The 16317-nt window shown below is 52.9% G+C and overlaps 1 protein-coding gene across 1 annotated transcript; it reads left to right on the top strand.

The window, feature by feature from the left end:
• Positions 1–4424: 4424 nt before the first annotated feature.
• On the top strand, positions 4425–8404 carry LOC147992791 (uncharacterized). The gene has a single exon (XM_087543114.1). The coding sequence runs from the start codon at positions 6179–6181 to the stop codon at positions 8402–8404; it is 2226 nt and encodes a 741-aa protein (XP_087399240.1). The 5' UTR covers positions 4425–6178.
• Positions 8405–16317: the final 7913 nt, after the last annotated feature.

Here is a 16317-nt window from a genome sequence, read left to right as displayed (position 1 = left end):
TGGTTTTATATCCTCATATCCTGATCTAAAATACAGTTTGTGTTGTTACAAATGCATAAGTGATATATTCAACATTTGATAGGATTTCATGAGGCAGGAATGCGGTGCAAAACATTTTTTGCACGTGCCGGTGATTTTTTGGCATCAGCTTGGCGTGAAATTGCAAGTGGAAGGAGATGCAATTTTCTTTTCAACTTACGTGATTGCCAAGGCTAAGAGTTCAAAGGACAATATGAAATCCACAAAGCACATAAGAAGAAGATTGAAATCTGTCAGAAAATCAAGAAACTCCGGAGTGATAACATTGGATTATATCCAGACTGCTAAACATCTGGCAGACCCTTTTATGAAAGGGCTATCACGGATTGTGATAGAAACTGCATCGAGAGAGATGGGCATGAGACCCACGTAAGTTGCCATGGGGTAACCCAACCTATGTGACCAGAGATCCCGTGAATTAGGACCTGGAAAAACAATCCAGCGGTCAACTGAGGAGAGTATCCTTAATTAACCCACTCCATGGGAGATGCAATAATACTCTCAATTCTGTAAGGCAGGCTGACTTTTGTCCTAATGTGTTCCAAAGCTTATGTAAACAAGATGCTAACCTACAGAGCATTCTTTGGAGGAACACACCTATGTGAGCCCGACTGCTGGTCACAGTCTATGAGATTGGGTGATCTCTAGGAAGCTCATGAGAAGGTATGGATATGACTAATAAGCTCCACCCGTGGGGTTTAGCCTTCGGCAACCACGTATCAGCTGACAATAGGCGAAACTTCTGCACGCCAAACTGACAATTCAAGGCATAGTCCATTGTTCAGTTGTGAAGAAGTCTAATCCTATTGCTCTAGGTGGAAGTTCAACTTAACAGTCTCCACTGAAAATTCTGGTATATCAAACATTGTTTGGAATAGTTGACAAACTTATGTACCTCACGATCTGGTGGGGGATTTATGGATTATGGATGGGCTTAGACCCATATAAGACAATAATCCCTAGTTAATCTCTAAGGCCCATGCATGTGTACGGTAAGTGGTGGGAAGTGTGGGAAGTTTAGTCCCATACTACTACAGTAAGAAGAGTGAGACCTCTTTATCAGGGTTGCTCTACCACTTGCTATTGGGAGCTTGGGAATAGAAGTTGTACACGCGCGCTCCTCCTCCTCCGCCGCCCGCCTCTCCTCGTCACGACGCACGCGCACCGCGGGTTGCAGGTTGCGGGAATGAGCCAAGCCAAAGCTTATTTTTGCCGCTCAGGAATGGTTAATTAGTTAACGAGACGCTTACGGAAGCGCCACTGTCCGAGACGTTGGACCATGGGATGTTCGCGGACTCGATCATGGGCCTGGCCCAGGCCCATCTACCCGAAGGCCTATATAAGAAGGCGCTGGCTAGTGGAGTGAACCCTAACTCAGTTCACTCAATCCCTCTCGTACAACCCTAGCCGTCATCTACTGTTCCTCTCACTGTGCTGCTTCTAGCGATCCCATCCCGACGACCGCGTTCACGGTTGGTCGGGAGAGCAGGTGCCTCTGGAACCCTGTCGTTCGAGATCCTGCCCGGGAGAACGGCAATAAGGTTTTTGGGGAGCGTCTCGACACGACTGCTCCCGATCCGTCCCCGTCTCCATCTGCCTCTGCTTCCACTACTTCCCCTGCATCGACCCCATGGCTGACGACGCCGCCGCCAAGAAGAAGGCCTCGGCCGATGCCGAGGCTGCCGCTGCCGCCGCCGCATTGGCCTGGCCAACCGGAGGGTATGACTCGTTCATCCCCTATTTGCTCGTTCATGTGCTGGCTGTATATATGCTGTTCATATATGTTTTGGTTCTATGTACTATACATGCTCACATGCTTAGGTATCGATATGAGATGCATACCGTATTTGCCATGCTTACTGTTTACTCGTGGATTAGATTAGTCAGAAAAGTGCTAATATTTCCAACACTAGTTTCAAAGATCTCATCGCGAAGAATCCAACAGTGTAGACGGATCTGAAATTGGACGCGCAGTTTGAAAGATATGGCTTTTAAAAATTTCAAAAAACTGAAATAATTGCACATGAAGTTGTTTCTTTCAAATCGAACTAACCAGTGTGAACACATTTAATACTAATAACGACATACAATAGCAGACAAAAAAAACTACTCATGCATGGCTATGAAGCCCGGCCGCTTGTTTTTTTACCGAAAAAGGGTTTCCCCCCGCTTTGTATTCCAAAGCAACCAATACCGAGTACAGAGATCGCTGTGGCGAGCAGCACAACACACCAAAAGAAAAAGAAGAAGAAACAAATGCCAACCACGGCAGCTCGGCAAAGCGCGGATGACCCGCCACCGCGGCGCCCATCGAATACAGACCACCACAGACCGAGGCTCCGAACCGCCGCGTACCAAGCGGCACCTCCAAGAAGGGATGCGACACCGACGACGCTGCTGCCCGGACGAGTCCTCGGGTTTCCCCCAGCACGTGGAGGGAGGTGGGGGTGGATACCACCGACACCCTCCAGGAAGGAATGGTGGCACCCGCAAGTGTCACCGCGTCGGGGCCGAAGCCGGCAGGGATTTCTCCCGCATTCCAACCCCAACCGCCCAACCGGACGGAACCGACCCGCCAGACCGTCGCCCATCACCATGCGCCAACGCAGTAGCGCCGCCGCCACGCCGCCTCACTACGAACACCACCACGAGGCCGAGAGAACCGGAGAGAAGCTCACCACGACGGGAGCAGCAACACCGACGCCGAGCGGGAGGGAACCACCTCCACCGCCGTCATGCGGGAGGCCCGTGCCTCCGGCACCATCGCGGTAGCCGTCCGAACGCGGCAGCGGGGCATGCCGGGCCACCCCTGGCCCAGCCAGGCCCGAAGCGGGCCCGTTAAGCCCCACCGGCCGCGATGCAGCAGGCCGGCGTCGGCGCCGCCGGCACCCAGCCACTCGTCGCGCTCCCAGAAGCCACGCCGGAGACCATCCCCGCCGCCGCCCCGCCCAGGCCCAGATGGGGCCCGAAGGGCCCAGATCTGGGCCGAGCGGACGACGCCAGATCCCGCCGCCAACGGCAGTGCCGCCGCCCAGCTGCTCGCCTGCATGCGCCATGGAGCCCCGCCGCCACGCCAGACCGCCGCCGCCTAGATGCACCCCCCGGAGCAGCTCCGCCCGCGCCGGAGAGAGACCGGGAGGGGAAGGGCCAGGAGGCCGCCGCCACTAGCAGCCCCGGGGCCAAGCCGGCCACGGGCGCCGGCGACGGTGGCGAGAAGGGAGGAGGGGGGGCTGGAGGGAGGAGACCGGTCGCGCGGCCGGTCGCCCGCGGGGGCCGACGCGGTCGCGAGACAAAGGCCGCTTGTTTCTTTTAAAAAGTGCGTGTGCGCTTTAAAGAATTTGGGCTTAAATAGTCTATATCGCGCTGTAAAACTACGTTGCATGCAAAACCAAACAAAACCGGATTGGTTTCTTGCATGCACAGTGTAACTTTATCTCCATGCATCTTGTAAAATTACCTTGCGAGTCGTTCTGCTTACGGCCGGTGGTTTCAGTGGGACGTGCTCCTTCCTGCCCTCGTAAGTTTACCTGACTCCCAGTCCCTTTTTTCTTATGATGTGGCTTGCGTGGTTGTGGATGGACGAACAGGCTGGGGTGAAGAACACACTACACTTTTTTTTTGCGGGAAAGGAACTAAGAACACACTACACTTACGATGAATCAAAACCAGTGGGCCATACGTCAAACCCCCCCCCCCCCCCCCCCCCAAAAAAAAAAAGAGGAAAATATATATATTTAGGTCCAGTTGCTTTCATCCCTGTAGATTATTCGCCACGACCGGGATTACAAGTCTTCACACCTTCCGGAATCAGAATATACGCAAGAACGTAAGACGACCGGTGCAAGACTCTTGACGCGCTTTGGACAAAGTAGTAACACTGGCTCCAGTGAAGAATGCTGATTTGGCCGCATGCTGTTGCAAATGAAATGCCCGCAGTTTTCTTTCTTCACTTTTGGCGCTTATAAAAGTAGGCCCTCCCTCCATCTCCGCTGTATCAAAACAAAAACACACAAACATACTGCTACTAGTCGGTAACCATTTGCACTGCGGCAGTAGCGAGATGTTGGACTGGATCGTCCACGCCGTCCATGGTTTCCACGCTTTCCATGTTGCCTGCACTCTATTCGATATTATGAAGGAACGGTGGAGGGTGTATAGGCGAAGACAACAGAGGGGGTGGTGATTTGAAGGAAGCTCAAGGTGCAAGTGTTCTGATATCATATTCGCTCGTGTATATATATATGCATGGTCAATAGTGCGTCATATGTATAGGTAAATAATCGAACGGGCCGACGTTGAGCCCTGGTCTCGTCCGAGTCGCAGCCGCTAGCGTTGTGCGTCAACTGGGTCGTGAGATGGCACGACAGAGAAACACGTCATAGCACAAGGTTAGTGCCTGAGTTATATAGTTACGCTTGTGTCACTGTGCACGATCCGGATTCATGGGATGGCGCGTGTTTAGGATCTTGATCCACAACGTCTATGTTTGCTATTGTTCTCAGGGAAAAAAATATAGAAAAGCTGCAGAAGTTTGAGCAGCAAAAAAAAAACTCAAGAGTTCCTTATGTTTTTTTTAACATGATGTGTCCCTTATGTTACCCGTGCGTGCAATTGGTAGTTTTTTTTTAAAGGCTGACGGACGGACGGCGGAAGCTTTGCGCCGGTCTCGTGGGAACCGCGTGATCATGAGATATCCTGCGTTCCACATCCTTCCTTTTTTCCTGCCTAATCTTCTCTACCACTCGTTTTCTTATCTCCTCGCATACCTTCTCCTTCGTTCCCGCCCACTTTATTTCTCCTTCTCTTGCCAATTCATGGCCACTTCTTTCTCCCCATCGTCCACCTCTCACGTCTGCAGCACGGCACAGTGCGCTCGCTGCCCCCACCCTCCCGCGGGCAACCACCCACCCCGTTGCGAGCTCTATCTGCTGCTGAGAGCTCAAGAACCCAACTGTTGCTGGCTTGCTGCGATGTGAGAGGACGTGGATGAGGCAATGACGAGCTGCTCCGCGCCCTCCTCTGCAATGTCGACATTGTCGAGGCGACGATGCTCGCAACCCATGCGGATGCAACAACATTGTTTGCAAGGCGCTGTGCTCCTGCATGCCTTTTATTTATTTTTATTTACCCGGTTGCAGCTTCTTAATTTGTCGTTTCCAGCTTTTGTTACGCCGGTTGCAGCAATTTCATCCATCAGCACAAATTTTTTGATTCGCCGGTCCCAACATTTTCTTCGCCGGTAGTTAAGATAGAAAGCATCAAAGGCCGTACGTTTAAAGGCCCAGCAAGACAGGCTCTGTGCTGCTGCAGGAGGGAAACACACGAGCATGTAGGTTGTTCCCCTGAAAATATGTTTTTTTCCTGCGACTTTCTTACAGAAGATGATGGAAAAAAGAAACATGACTCGCACTACTACGTTCACTTTGTGGGAACTAGCTTGAACACTCCCATCGCCTAGATTTCCAATCTGTGCAAACCAACTCTTACCTGATATACGGTTTATAAGATGAATTGTAACCTAGGTCCCGTACCGCCAGCGCTCCAGCTAAGCAGCAGGTTTGCTGTCATTGTCACCCTGAAGGAAGTGAGCATGTTGGCCAGTGTCGCGAAGCTCCCCGTGAAACTCTTGATGCCCATCGGGAGGATCTGAAAATGTTCGTTCAGAGTTGGAACTGAAGAATAATACTTTGCTAATGCATCGGTTGTGAAATTCAGATGCTTGCTCTGAATTGTTACTCACGACATCTCGCTGAATTATGGTTATCTGCCCCGCAAAAAAAGAATTATGGTTATCTGAATGCTCTTAAGGGCTATGAGAGGCCAACAGCTCTTACCTCGGACATTATGAGCCATGGAATGGCACCCATGCTAAAGGAGAGGCTGAACTAATAACAAGGAATTCTTGGGTATAAATCTGCTGTGACATCCTGTGACTTCAATTTTTTTGGCCAAAGTGAAACGTGTAACTGTCAGGTTGGTTATGTACCAAACACCTCTCCTCCTGTTCTAACCTAATTTAGCAAAGGTATCATAATTCCATCAAAAAAGCCATGCCTGGAACTTGATATGCTTCAACGAGAAGAAAAGCACCGGACATAACTCACCTGCATCTCTGAATACTCTACTTGGATAGAACAATATGCCATTTATCCCACATAAATTTTGTAGTACTAGAAGGCCAGTTCCGAGCGGACGGAGAGAGATGTCCCCAACGGCTCCTGTATGGAGAGGAGATCCTACGGGCGACGGAGGGGGCGACGCGGGGGAAGCGTTGGAAAGCCGGCAGGGCTCGGCGGAGTGGACGCTGGTCAAGTCCGGCGTGGCGCCAGCGAGCGCTGCGCCCAGGGAGGGGCGGTGCGACGCGCCGGCGGGCGCTGGCGACAGGTCCGGTAGCCGTTTTTGGGCCCTGGCGGGGGAGGAGTCAGAGGAATCAGATGCGGAGGCGGACGCAGTCGTCGACGGGGAGGGGACGGCCCGGGGCCCGTCCCTAAGCTCGGTCGGGGATTTCGTAGCCAGGGCGGCGGAGCTCGGGGGCTCGCTTCACCCTGGCAGGCGGCGTGCCTTCGCGCCCGGGGGCCGTGGTCCTCGTCGGCATGTTCCTCCGGTTGGAGCGGCGCGTCGGGCGGTCCGGTTGAGGTCTCCGCATCGGCGGGGTGCTGGCCTCTCTGCGCCGGAGGCGGAGGTCGGGCTCCTGTTACGGGCGAGCTCGCAGAGCCCAGGGGTGGCTGCTGCGCCGGCGGCGGCGGCCAGGGAGGCGGTGACGGCATCGGAGTTGCCAGGCCCTAGGGTTGGAGCCCTGGCGCTGGCGGGCCAGGTGGGCCGGGGTGGATCCCAGGCTGCTCGGCCCACTTCGGATCCCGATCCACCCCACGAGCGGGCGGTCCATCAGGGGCAGTGCAGCCAGGCTCCCACTGAGCCTGTAGGTGGCCGACCCGGTCCAAATGGCCCAAGCCCAGTGGCTCCGGTACTTAAGTGGTTGTGGTTGCCCAGAGGAACCCTAGATCCGTCGCTAGGTTTTCCAGCCACCAAATCGGAGGTGCGCCGTCTCGGTCACTCTGCTCGCTCCCTCTTCCCCATTCCCCCTCCGCCGCCCCTCGTGCGCTCCTTTGCCGAGGTGGTGGCCATGGGTTCCAAGGGCGAGCGGCGGTTGGACAAGCGCCCCCTCCCTCCTCCTGTTGCGGTGCCGGAGCGCGGCCGCGAGCGTGAGGTGCGGTCCAAGGCGCATGGCGCGGCGCGCGAAGGCGAGTTGGGTGGATGGGGGCCGCCGCCGGCGTGGTGGGTGAAGGACCAGGAACGCAAGAAGCGGAGGAAAGAAGAGCACAAGAGAAAGGGGCTCGAGCTCAAGCGCATCGAGGAGATGCCACAGTTCCAAGGCGACCGGACCGGCGACCCTTTCGCGTCGAAGATGAAGAAGAAGTTCAAGGCCGCGGGGCCGGCGGGCTCCAAGCCGCCTTCCTCGCTACAGGCGGGGTCGTCGAAGGGCACGGAGGCCGAGCCAATCCCGATGGAGGACGCTGACGACACAGAGTGTTTCAAGTGTGGCAGGGCGGGGCACTTTCAGAGCTCCTGCAAGTTCGCGCCTCTCTGCATCCTCTGCTCTCAGGAGGGCCACGTCTCGGCTTGCTGCCCCTCCCGTGGCAAGCCGCTGCTCCTCCTGACCATGGGCCATGCCATCCCAGGAGGGGGCTTCTTCTGCCTGCAGTTCCCCGAAGCTGCTGACGACGCGCAGAGCGGTTTCGGGGTCAATGCAGCCATCCTCTCTGCGGCCCCGGGCGTGCTGTCGAAGGAGATCTTGGAGGTGGAGGTGCCACATCTGTTTGAGGGAGAGTGGGACTGGCAGGTGGCTCAGATCGATGAAGATTGCTTCTTCGTGGTCTTCCCGGACCCGGCGATGCTGCGCATGGCGACCCGCAGTGGCAAGATCTTTCTGTCCCTCAACAACATTACGGCTCTCATCCGCGACACCGTGGCAGACGAACCCAAAGGAGAGTCGATGCCCGAGGTCTGGGTGAAGCTCTGGGGCATTCCCTCCAAGCACCATAAGGTGGACCGCCTCATGGCTGGGCTGACGATGCTGGGCCGCCCACTGGTGGTAGATGAGCTGTCCTTGATCCACTCCATCTCGGTGAGGATGCGTTTCGCCTGTCGCAAGCCCGAGAAGCTGCGGGGATCGGTTCAGCTATGGCTCAACGGAGAATGCTACCTCATCAAGCTTGAGCCGGAGCTCGCACCTCGTCGCGGGGCTCCGGCACTTCCTCCTCCTCCGCCGCCAAGCAACAACAAGAGCCCGGATCCGGGCGACAAGGAAAAGGACAAGGAGCATGACAAGGATCCCGATGCGATCATGGAGGATGATTTCCATTGACACGGCGGCATGGGAGAAGCTTGGCATCAGGGGGCGAGCTCGCCACCGGTCCAGCCGCGTCAAGACCGTCTTCCTCGGTGGGGCCGATGGAGACGGACGTGGCCAACCAATACGGCTCCAACTTGGGGCTGGTGACTCTCCAGGCGCCGTCCGGGCTCGACAAGGGGCACACGGCCTCCTGTGACACTGGTGTGCCCGCGGGAGATCGCACGCCGATTCTGCTGTCCGTGAGCACCGTCCTCCCATCCTTGGTTGCTTCGCCGGCTTCGAGTGGGCACGACGGCAGCAAGAGTGGGTCCATGCGGCAGACGAAAAAGCTTGCGGGGCGCAAGGTGACCACAGAGGGGATCAGGCCCATGGAGTCGCTGGGCGCGCCGCCTACGCCGAGGCAGTCGGTGATGGCGCTTGCCGCTCCCACCGTGCTGCCCATTGGCGACGCGCTGCTCCAAGAGGCATGCAAGGCGGCCCCGATTACGCAGGCCAAGAGGTCCAAGGCGGTGGCAGCGGCTCCGGTCCGCTCCAGCTCGCGCTCCAGGGGTGCAAAGGCTGGCCTGCCGGCGATGCAGCGGGCCCAGCTCATCCAGGCGCAGAAGAACCTTGAGACATCAGGTAACCCTCCCCCCGTTTTACGATTCTGCAGTCCATTTCTGACGATCTTTTATCTGAGGTGTTATGGGAGAGTGGGTTGGACGCGTCTTACTCTGGGGGTATGCGCGAGCTGGTGCCTTTGTTACGTGCGACCGAACAGGCACAAGCGGCGATCGCTGCAGCGGCAGCGGCGCGTGCAGTTCAGATAGAGCAGGAGGCAGGGGCTTCGCACGCTCTATCGTCTCGGCCCAATGAGGTGGTGTTGGCAACAGGGGTTGCCCCCCCTCCTTCACCTTGCAGGGTCAAGGCGAGGCGAGTGGCCAAAGCGGTGTCCTCTAGGGGCATCCGTCTCCGCAATAGAATCATCTAGATGCGGGCTATCTTTTGGAATATTCGTGGGTTCGGCCACGTGGGCAGGAGATCACAACTGAAGGAGTACATGCGCAAAGAAGGGATAGATATTGTAGCATTACAGGAGACCATTAAATTGGACTTCCGGCACCACGACCTACTATCTATAGACCCCCTGGAAAGGTTCTCCTGGTATCACCTTGCCGCAAATGGGCACTCCGGAGGTATGCTTTTGGGTTTCGACCAAGCTATATACGAGGTGATCGCGTGGGATGCGGGCACCTTTTTCCTGGCGGGCCACATTCGGCACCGTCAGACTCAGAGGGAGCTGGTGGTGATCCAGGTCTATGGGCCAGCAGATCACACGCGTTCGGCCGCGTTTCTAGCCGAACTGCAAGCTAAGGTTCTTGCGGTGAGCAACACGCTCACGCCCCTAGTGGTGGGGGCGACTTTAATCTTATTCGCTCGGGTGCGGATAAAAACAACAATAACATCAATTGGACGAGGGTGTCCATGTTCAACAATGCGATCGCCTCGATGGCTATTAGGGAAGTAGCTAGGTCGGGCGCACGCTACACGTGGACGAACAAGCAATTGGACCCTGTGCAGTCGGTGCTTGATAGAGTCTTCATCTCCCCGGAGTGGGAACTGCTGTATCCGCTCTATTCGTTAGTAGCAGAGACCCGGATCGGCTCGGACCATGTGCCACTTATCCTGGCTTCAGGGGAGGAAAGGATGCGCCGCAGCCCTCGTTTCTACTTTGAGACGGCGTGGTTCGAGTATCCTGACTTTGACTCCTTCTTTAGGGAAAAGTGGGCAGCTCGTGTCAGCCAGGTGGGTTACTAAAGGGGCCCAATGGACTTCTGGATCGCGGTAGGGACCGCCTCCGGGCTTGCCTCAAGGGCTGGGGAGCCAACTTGGGCAAGGAGGCACGATCGCTAAGAGAGGGTATTCTAGCCGAGATCGCGAGTATTGACCAGCAAGCTGACGCTCGGCCGTTCTCCGAACTGGAATTGGCTAGACGCTACGCGCTGGAGAACCAAGTTCAGTCCTTGCTGCGGGCGGAAGAGGAGTACTGGAGGCGCCGGGGAGGCCTAAAGTGGATCCTCAAAGGGGATGCGAATACTAAGTATTTCCACGCCTACGCCAACGGGAGACGGCGCAGATGTGCGATCCTCCGCTTGCAATCCGACCAAGGATTGTTGTTGACGCAGGAGGCCATTTCATGGCACGTGTATGATTTCTATATCAATCTTATGGGGACGAGCAAAGAACAGCGTGCAGGGGTTCACGCTGCCATTTGGGACCCTTCACAGCTCGTCTCAGAACGGGAAAACGAGGAGCTGGGACTAGCCTTCTTAACCGAGGAGATTGATGCGGCTCTCATGAGCATGAAGACAGATTCTGCGCCAGGCCCGGATGGCTGGCCCGTTGCCATGTTCAAGCACTTCTGGCTGCTTCTTCGGGGCCCAGTCTTCGACGTGTGTAACGGTTTCATGCGCGGGACGGTAGCATCTCTAGGCTAAACTTCAGGATCCTCTCGTTGATCCCTAAGGTGGCCGGGGCAGATAACATCCGCCAGTTCAGGCCGATCGCGCTCCTCAACGTACCGTTCAAGATATGTTCTAAAGCCACTACCTCCCGCTTGGTCCCGATTACGCATCGCACTATCAGCCGCACCCAAACGGCTTTTATACGCGGTCGAAACATTCTAGAAGGCTCTCTTGCGCTCCAGGAGATCATCCACGAGCTCAAATGCACCAACGAGCCGGCTATTCTACTAAAACTTGACTTTGAAAAAGCTTACGACCTTGTGCATTGGAATTTTTTGCGCCAGGTCCTTCTTAGCCGAGGCTTCTCGGCCATGTGGGTGCACCGGATTATGCAGCTGGTCTCGGGTGGCCAGACTGCTATTTCGGTAAACGGAGAAGTAGGGAATTTCTTCAGAAACAAGTGGGGGTTGCGTCAGGGCGATCCCATCTCCCCGCTCCTGTTCAACTTCGTGGTAGATGCCGTTGTGGCTATGCTGCGCAGGGCGACCGCGGCTGGCCATATCAAGGGTGTGGTTGGCCACCTTATCCCAGGGGGGATCTCACACTTGCAGTACGCAGACGACACTCTGCTACTGTTCCAACGAGACGACCACAGCATCGCTACGGTGAAGGCCCTGCTGTTAAGTTTTTAAGTGATGTCCGGCCTAAAAATAAACTTCCACAAGTGTGAAGTTCTGTCTATGGGATTGACAGAGAGGAGGGGCACCGTATCGCAGACCTCCTCAATTGTAAAGTGGGAAGATTTCCCTTTACGTATCTAGGGCTGCCTCCAGCGCCACGAAGAGTGACGATAGACGAATGGGCACCTCTAACAAGGAAGGCGGGGAAGAAGGTGAGCCCGTGGCGTGGCAAGTTTATGTCCTCCGCAGCCAGACTGTTTCTCACCAACTCGAGTCTTTCCTCGCTCCCCATGTTTGCTATGGGGCTGTTCCTATTGGCAGAAGGGGTTCATGCCAAGTTGGACACGCCGCGGGCACGATTTTTTTGGGAGGGGTCGGGCCTTAAGCGCAAATACCACATGGTAAAATGGGCTACGGTATGTAGGCCCAAATCCTTGGGAGGACTAGGGATCATCAACACCAGACTACAGAACATAGCGCTCATGTGTAAATGGATCTGGAAACTCTCGCAAGGAGCGACTGGACTTTGGGCTGACATACTTCGGGCCAAGTACTTCCCCAACGGGAATTTCTTTGAAGGGGAAGCAAGGGGCTCTCCCTTTTGGCAAGACCTACAGGCCATCAGACCCGCTTTCGATAAAGGTGCTAAGTTCCAAGTCGGTAATGGTCGCTCCACCCGATTCTGGCTAGATTTGTGGGTGGGCACAGGCCCTCTCTGGGAAGTGTTCCTAGAGTTGTATGCTCTAGCTGTGGAGCCGGACCAGCGAGTGGCAGAGGCATTGGCTCATCCCCTGGCCATTGCCTTCCGCCGTAACCTGAACGAGCAGGAAGCGGCAAAGTGGGAGGCTTTGCTGCAACTCGTAGCCCCCGTGGCGCTAACTGGGGAACGAGATAGGGTTTCCTGGCACCTCAATGCGTCTGGGAAGTTCTCCGTCAAGTCGTTGTACCACAAACTGTGCCAAGGGTCGGTACAGATAGTGGCTAAAGGGCTTTGGCAAGCCCGCGTCCCTCTGAAAATCAAAGTGTTCCTCTGGCAGCTGTTACGCGATCGACTGCCCACATCTGTTAACATTGCAAAGAGGAACGGCCCGGCCACTGGGCCGTGTGCGCTGTGCGGGTCGCCAGAGAACGCGAACCATGTCTTTTTCCTTTGCCCGCTGGCGCGTTTTGCTTGGAGTGCAATGCGTGAGGCGGCCGGGGTCTCGTGGGATTCGCGCTCCTCGCACGAACTGGTGGCGCTCCTGGACTCGGTCCAGGGCCAGGGCAAGAGGGTGCTGTGGACTAGCATTGGCGCGATGCTTTGGTCCCTGTGGCTGACACGCAACAAATTTACCATCGAAGGACAACTCCCGACGCACCCGGCTAATATTATCTACAAATGCTCTTTCCTCTTGCAGCAATGGAGTCTGTTGGTGAAGCCGAAGGACGCTGAACTCATGAAGCACGCCCAAGTCCGTATTCACCAGGTTTACGTCGCGGCTAGGGAGCCGGTGGTGCCTACCTAAGGGTGGGCTCTTTATTTTGGCGAGTCTGCGTACTCAAGGCCATGGGCTTCGGCCTTGTAACCATTCTCGCAGTCAGGCTCTGAACCTTAAGCTTTCTGCTCCTCGCGTAAGCCCTGGCTTTTGTCTCGAACTTGTAATGTTCGTGGTTAGCTACTCTGCCTGTTCCGAAGTGGGCTTTATTAATTTAAGGCCGGACGCTCCCAGCGTCTATGTTCTAAAAAAAAGAAGGCCAGTTCCTATCTGGCCAAATGTAGCATAACTATCATTTAAAGAAATGGAGTGGTTTTCATATGTAATGAACCAAACATGATGAAAAAGGGTATGGAAATTACTAGTAATGGAGTTCGGTACTTCTTTTGATTTAGCTCCTGAAAACGGAGCGTAGCATTTTTGTTTGCAGATGCTACGGCTCTCTGCACAACAGCAATCAAAAGTTCAAATGTAAAATCGACGATGTTGCTTCTACAAGAATGACATACATATAGACATATTACCAATGATAAGAAACTTATACTAGGCTGAAAATACTTGCAAAGGATTTCCAAGATAATGAAACAAGAGAAACAAAAGGGCAAGTGCTTGCCTTTATATCATTCACTTCCGTTGTGATGTCAGTCTCGAAACCGCTCAAAACTCGTAAAGATTCATGAAATCATCCATCAAGTTCATCTTTGCCTGAAGAGGGATGAGTAAAAAGAATGTCACTACAGATTTCAGAATGATGCTCTGTTTCATGTATGGAACTTGAGCATATACACACCAGCCATCTTGGAGACTCCGGGATGAAGAATAGACCAGGAATCGACAACGTACAAGGCAAGATTCCTGAAAGAATGGGTACCAAAGATTTGCATCAGAAACCTGGTGCCATAAATTAACTGAAAACTCTCACAAAAAGAGGGAACAAACTGCAAAATGGTGGCAGCAAGACCAAACTTCAGTAATATGATTGCATTACCTAGTACTGCAAGCAACCTCCAAGGAACAAACATGCCTAGCACATAGGCCAAGAAAATACCAAGGGTGATAGATAACTACAGAATGATCAATTGCACGGTGAGCTTGACATGAACAATCCATGTACTTGTGACTGAGGAGATATCTCTGCTATGCATACAGGCACCTAGTTTTTTTTTCGAGTCGTATACAGGCACCTAGTTCACGGATCCTCTTGTGCTCTGAGGAGATATCTCTGCTATGTATACTTGCACCTAGTATGATGGCAGCACATAATTCATATTACCAACATCCCAATTTTTTCTCTTAAATTTGCCTAGATACGGACACATTTTGTAATAACTAGATGATACCCCGCGCGTTGCTGCGGGAAATATTGTCTAAAGTTGCTGCGGGAAATATTGTCTAAACATCTCCCTGCAAAGGATAACTTGGTGAGAGATTAATAAGATAAACTACAGTCATCAAAGCCTCAACCCAAAAGTGTTTGCGTAGCTTTGCACTTGACAACAAGAATCTAACTCTCTCCATAATTGTCCTGTTCATCCCCTCAGCAAGACCATTCAGCTGTGGTGTCTTCGAGGGAGTAAATTGATGCCTAATACCTTGCTGCTTGCAATATGCATCAAATGGCCCAATGTACTCTCCTCCATTATTAGTGCGAATGCACTTGATCTTCTTCTCAATTCTTCTTGGTTTCTCTCTCAACCGAGGCTTGGAATTGCTTGAATACACCTAGTACTTGATCTTACCGACATTTTGCAAACATCGGAATGTATCAAGTCTAGCTTCTCGGGCTTCTTGCGAGGAGGTAGAGTCTTGAAGGCAACTCGGTGTTGCTTCCCTGCTAGAAAATCTGAACATTTCTTGATGTGAACTCCTTTCACACCCTTCAACAATTTTTTCTTCACTAGCACTGTCATCCCCTTCTCACTCATGTGCCCAAGTCTCTTGTGCCATAGAGCACAATGATCATCCTTCTCTAGTGCATTGACAGAAGCACTAAAGAGCTTAGCATGAACATGATACAAAACTGAGACCATTTTTCCTCTTGCAATAATCATGTTGCCTTTGGTGAGCTTGTATTGCCCTTTTCCAAAACTGCTCAAGTAATCATCACTAGTAGAAAACGGAGCTTTAAAACCGGTTTGTAAGGGCCTTTAGTGCCGGTTATGGAACCGGCACTAAAGTGTGGGCACTAAAGCCCCCCCCTTTAGTACCGGTTCGGCACGAACCAGCGCTAAAGTGCCACCACGTGGCATGAGCTCGCGCCCTGGTATGGGGGACCTTTAGTACCGATTGGTGTTACCAACCGGTACTAAAGGTTTTTTTTTGAATTTTTTTTGAAAATTTTGAAAAAAAAATTTTGAATTTTTTTTATTTTTAATTTTTCTGAATTATTTGATGATTTAGTCTCTAATCACCTCTCTTAACTGCTCAAGTGTGGATCACCAAGAGATCTTACCGACATTTTGCAAACATCGGAATGTATCAAGTCTAGCTTCTCGGGCTTCTTGCGAGGAGGTAGAGTCTTGAAGGCAACTCGGTGTTGCTTTCCTGCTAGAAAATCTGAACATTTCTTGATGTGAACTCCTTTCACACCCTTCAACAATTTTTTCTTCACTAGCACTGTCATCCCCTTCTCACTCATGTGCCCAAGTCTCTTGTGCCATAGAGCACAATGATCATCCTTCTCTAGTGCATTGACAGAAGCACTAAAGAGCTTAGCATGAACATGATACAAAACTGAGACCATTTTTCCTCTTGCAATAATCATGTTGCCTTTGGTGAGCTTGTATTGCCCTTTTCCAAAACTGCTCAAGTAATCATCACTAGTAGAAAACGGAGCTTTAAAACCGGTTTGTAAGGGCCTTTAGTGCCGGTTATGGAACCGGCACTAAAGTGTGGGCACTAAAGCCCCCCCCCCTTTAGTACCGGTTCGGCACGAACCGGCGCTAAAGTGCCAACACGTGGCGTGAGCTCGCGCCCTGGTATGGGGGACCTTTAGTACCGATTGGTGTTACCAACCGGTACTAAAGGTTTTTTTGATTTTTTTTTGAAAATTTTGAAAAAAAAATTTGATTTTTTTTATTTTTAATTTTTCTGAATTATTTGATGATTTAGTCTCTAATCACCTCTCTTAACTGCTCAAGTGTGGATCACTCATTCCAAATCATCTAACTTCCCGACCGGTCACCCATCCCTCTCACTACTCCAGCCCGAGCACGCTTAACTTTCAGGTTCTATTGTCCTTCGTTTCCGAGTCTGCACTTGTTGTTTTCCTGACAATAGTAAGATGTCAATCCTATTAACCCTCAGGAGTTTAGCTTGAGCATGAA

The sequence above is a fragment of the Triticum urartu genome, chromosome 1A, assembly GCF_056163025.1.
Source record: "Triticum urartu cultivar PI428250 chromosome 1A, HENAU_Tu73, whole genome shotgun sequence".
Taxonomy (NCBI): Eukaryota; Viridiplantae; Streptophyta; class Magnoliopsida; order Poales; family Poaceae; genus Triticum; species Triticum urartu.
This window is presented reverse-complemented; position numbering and strand designations above follow the sequence as displayed.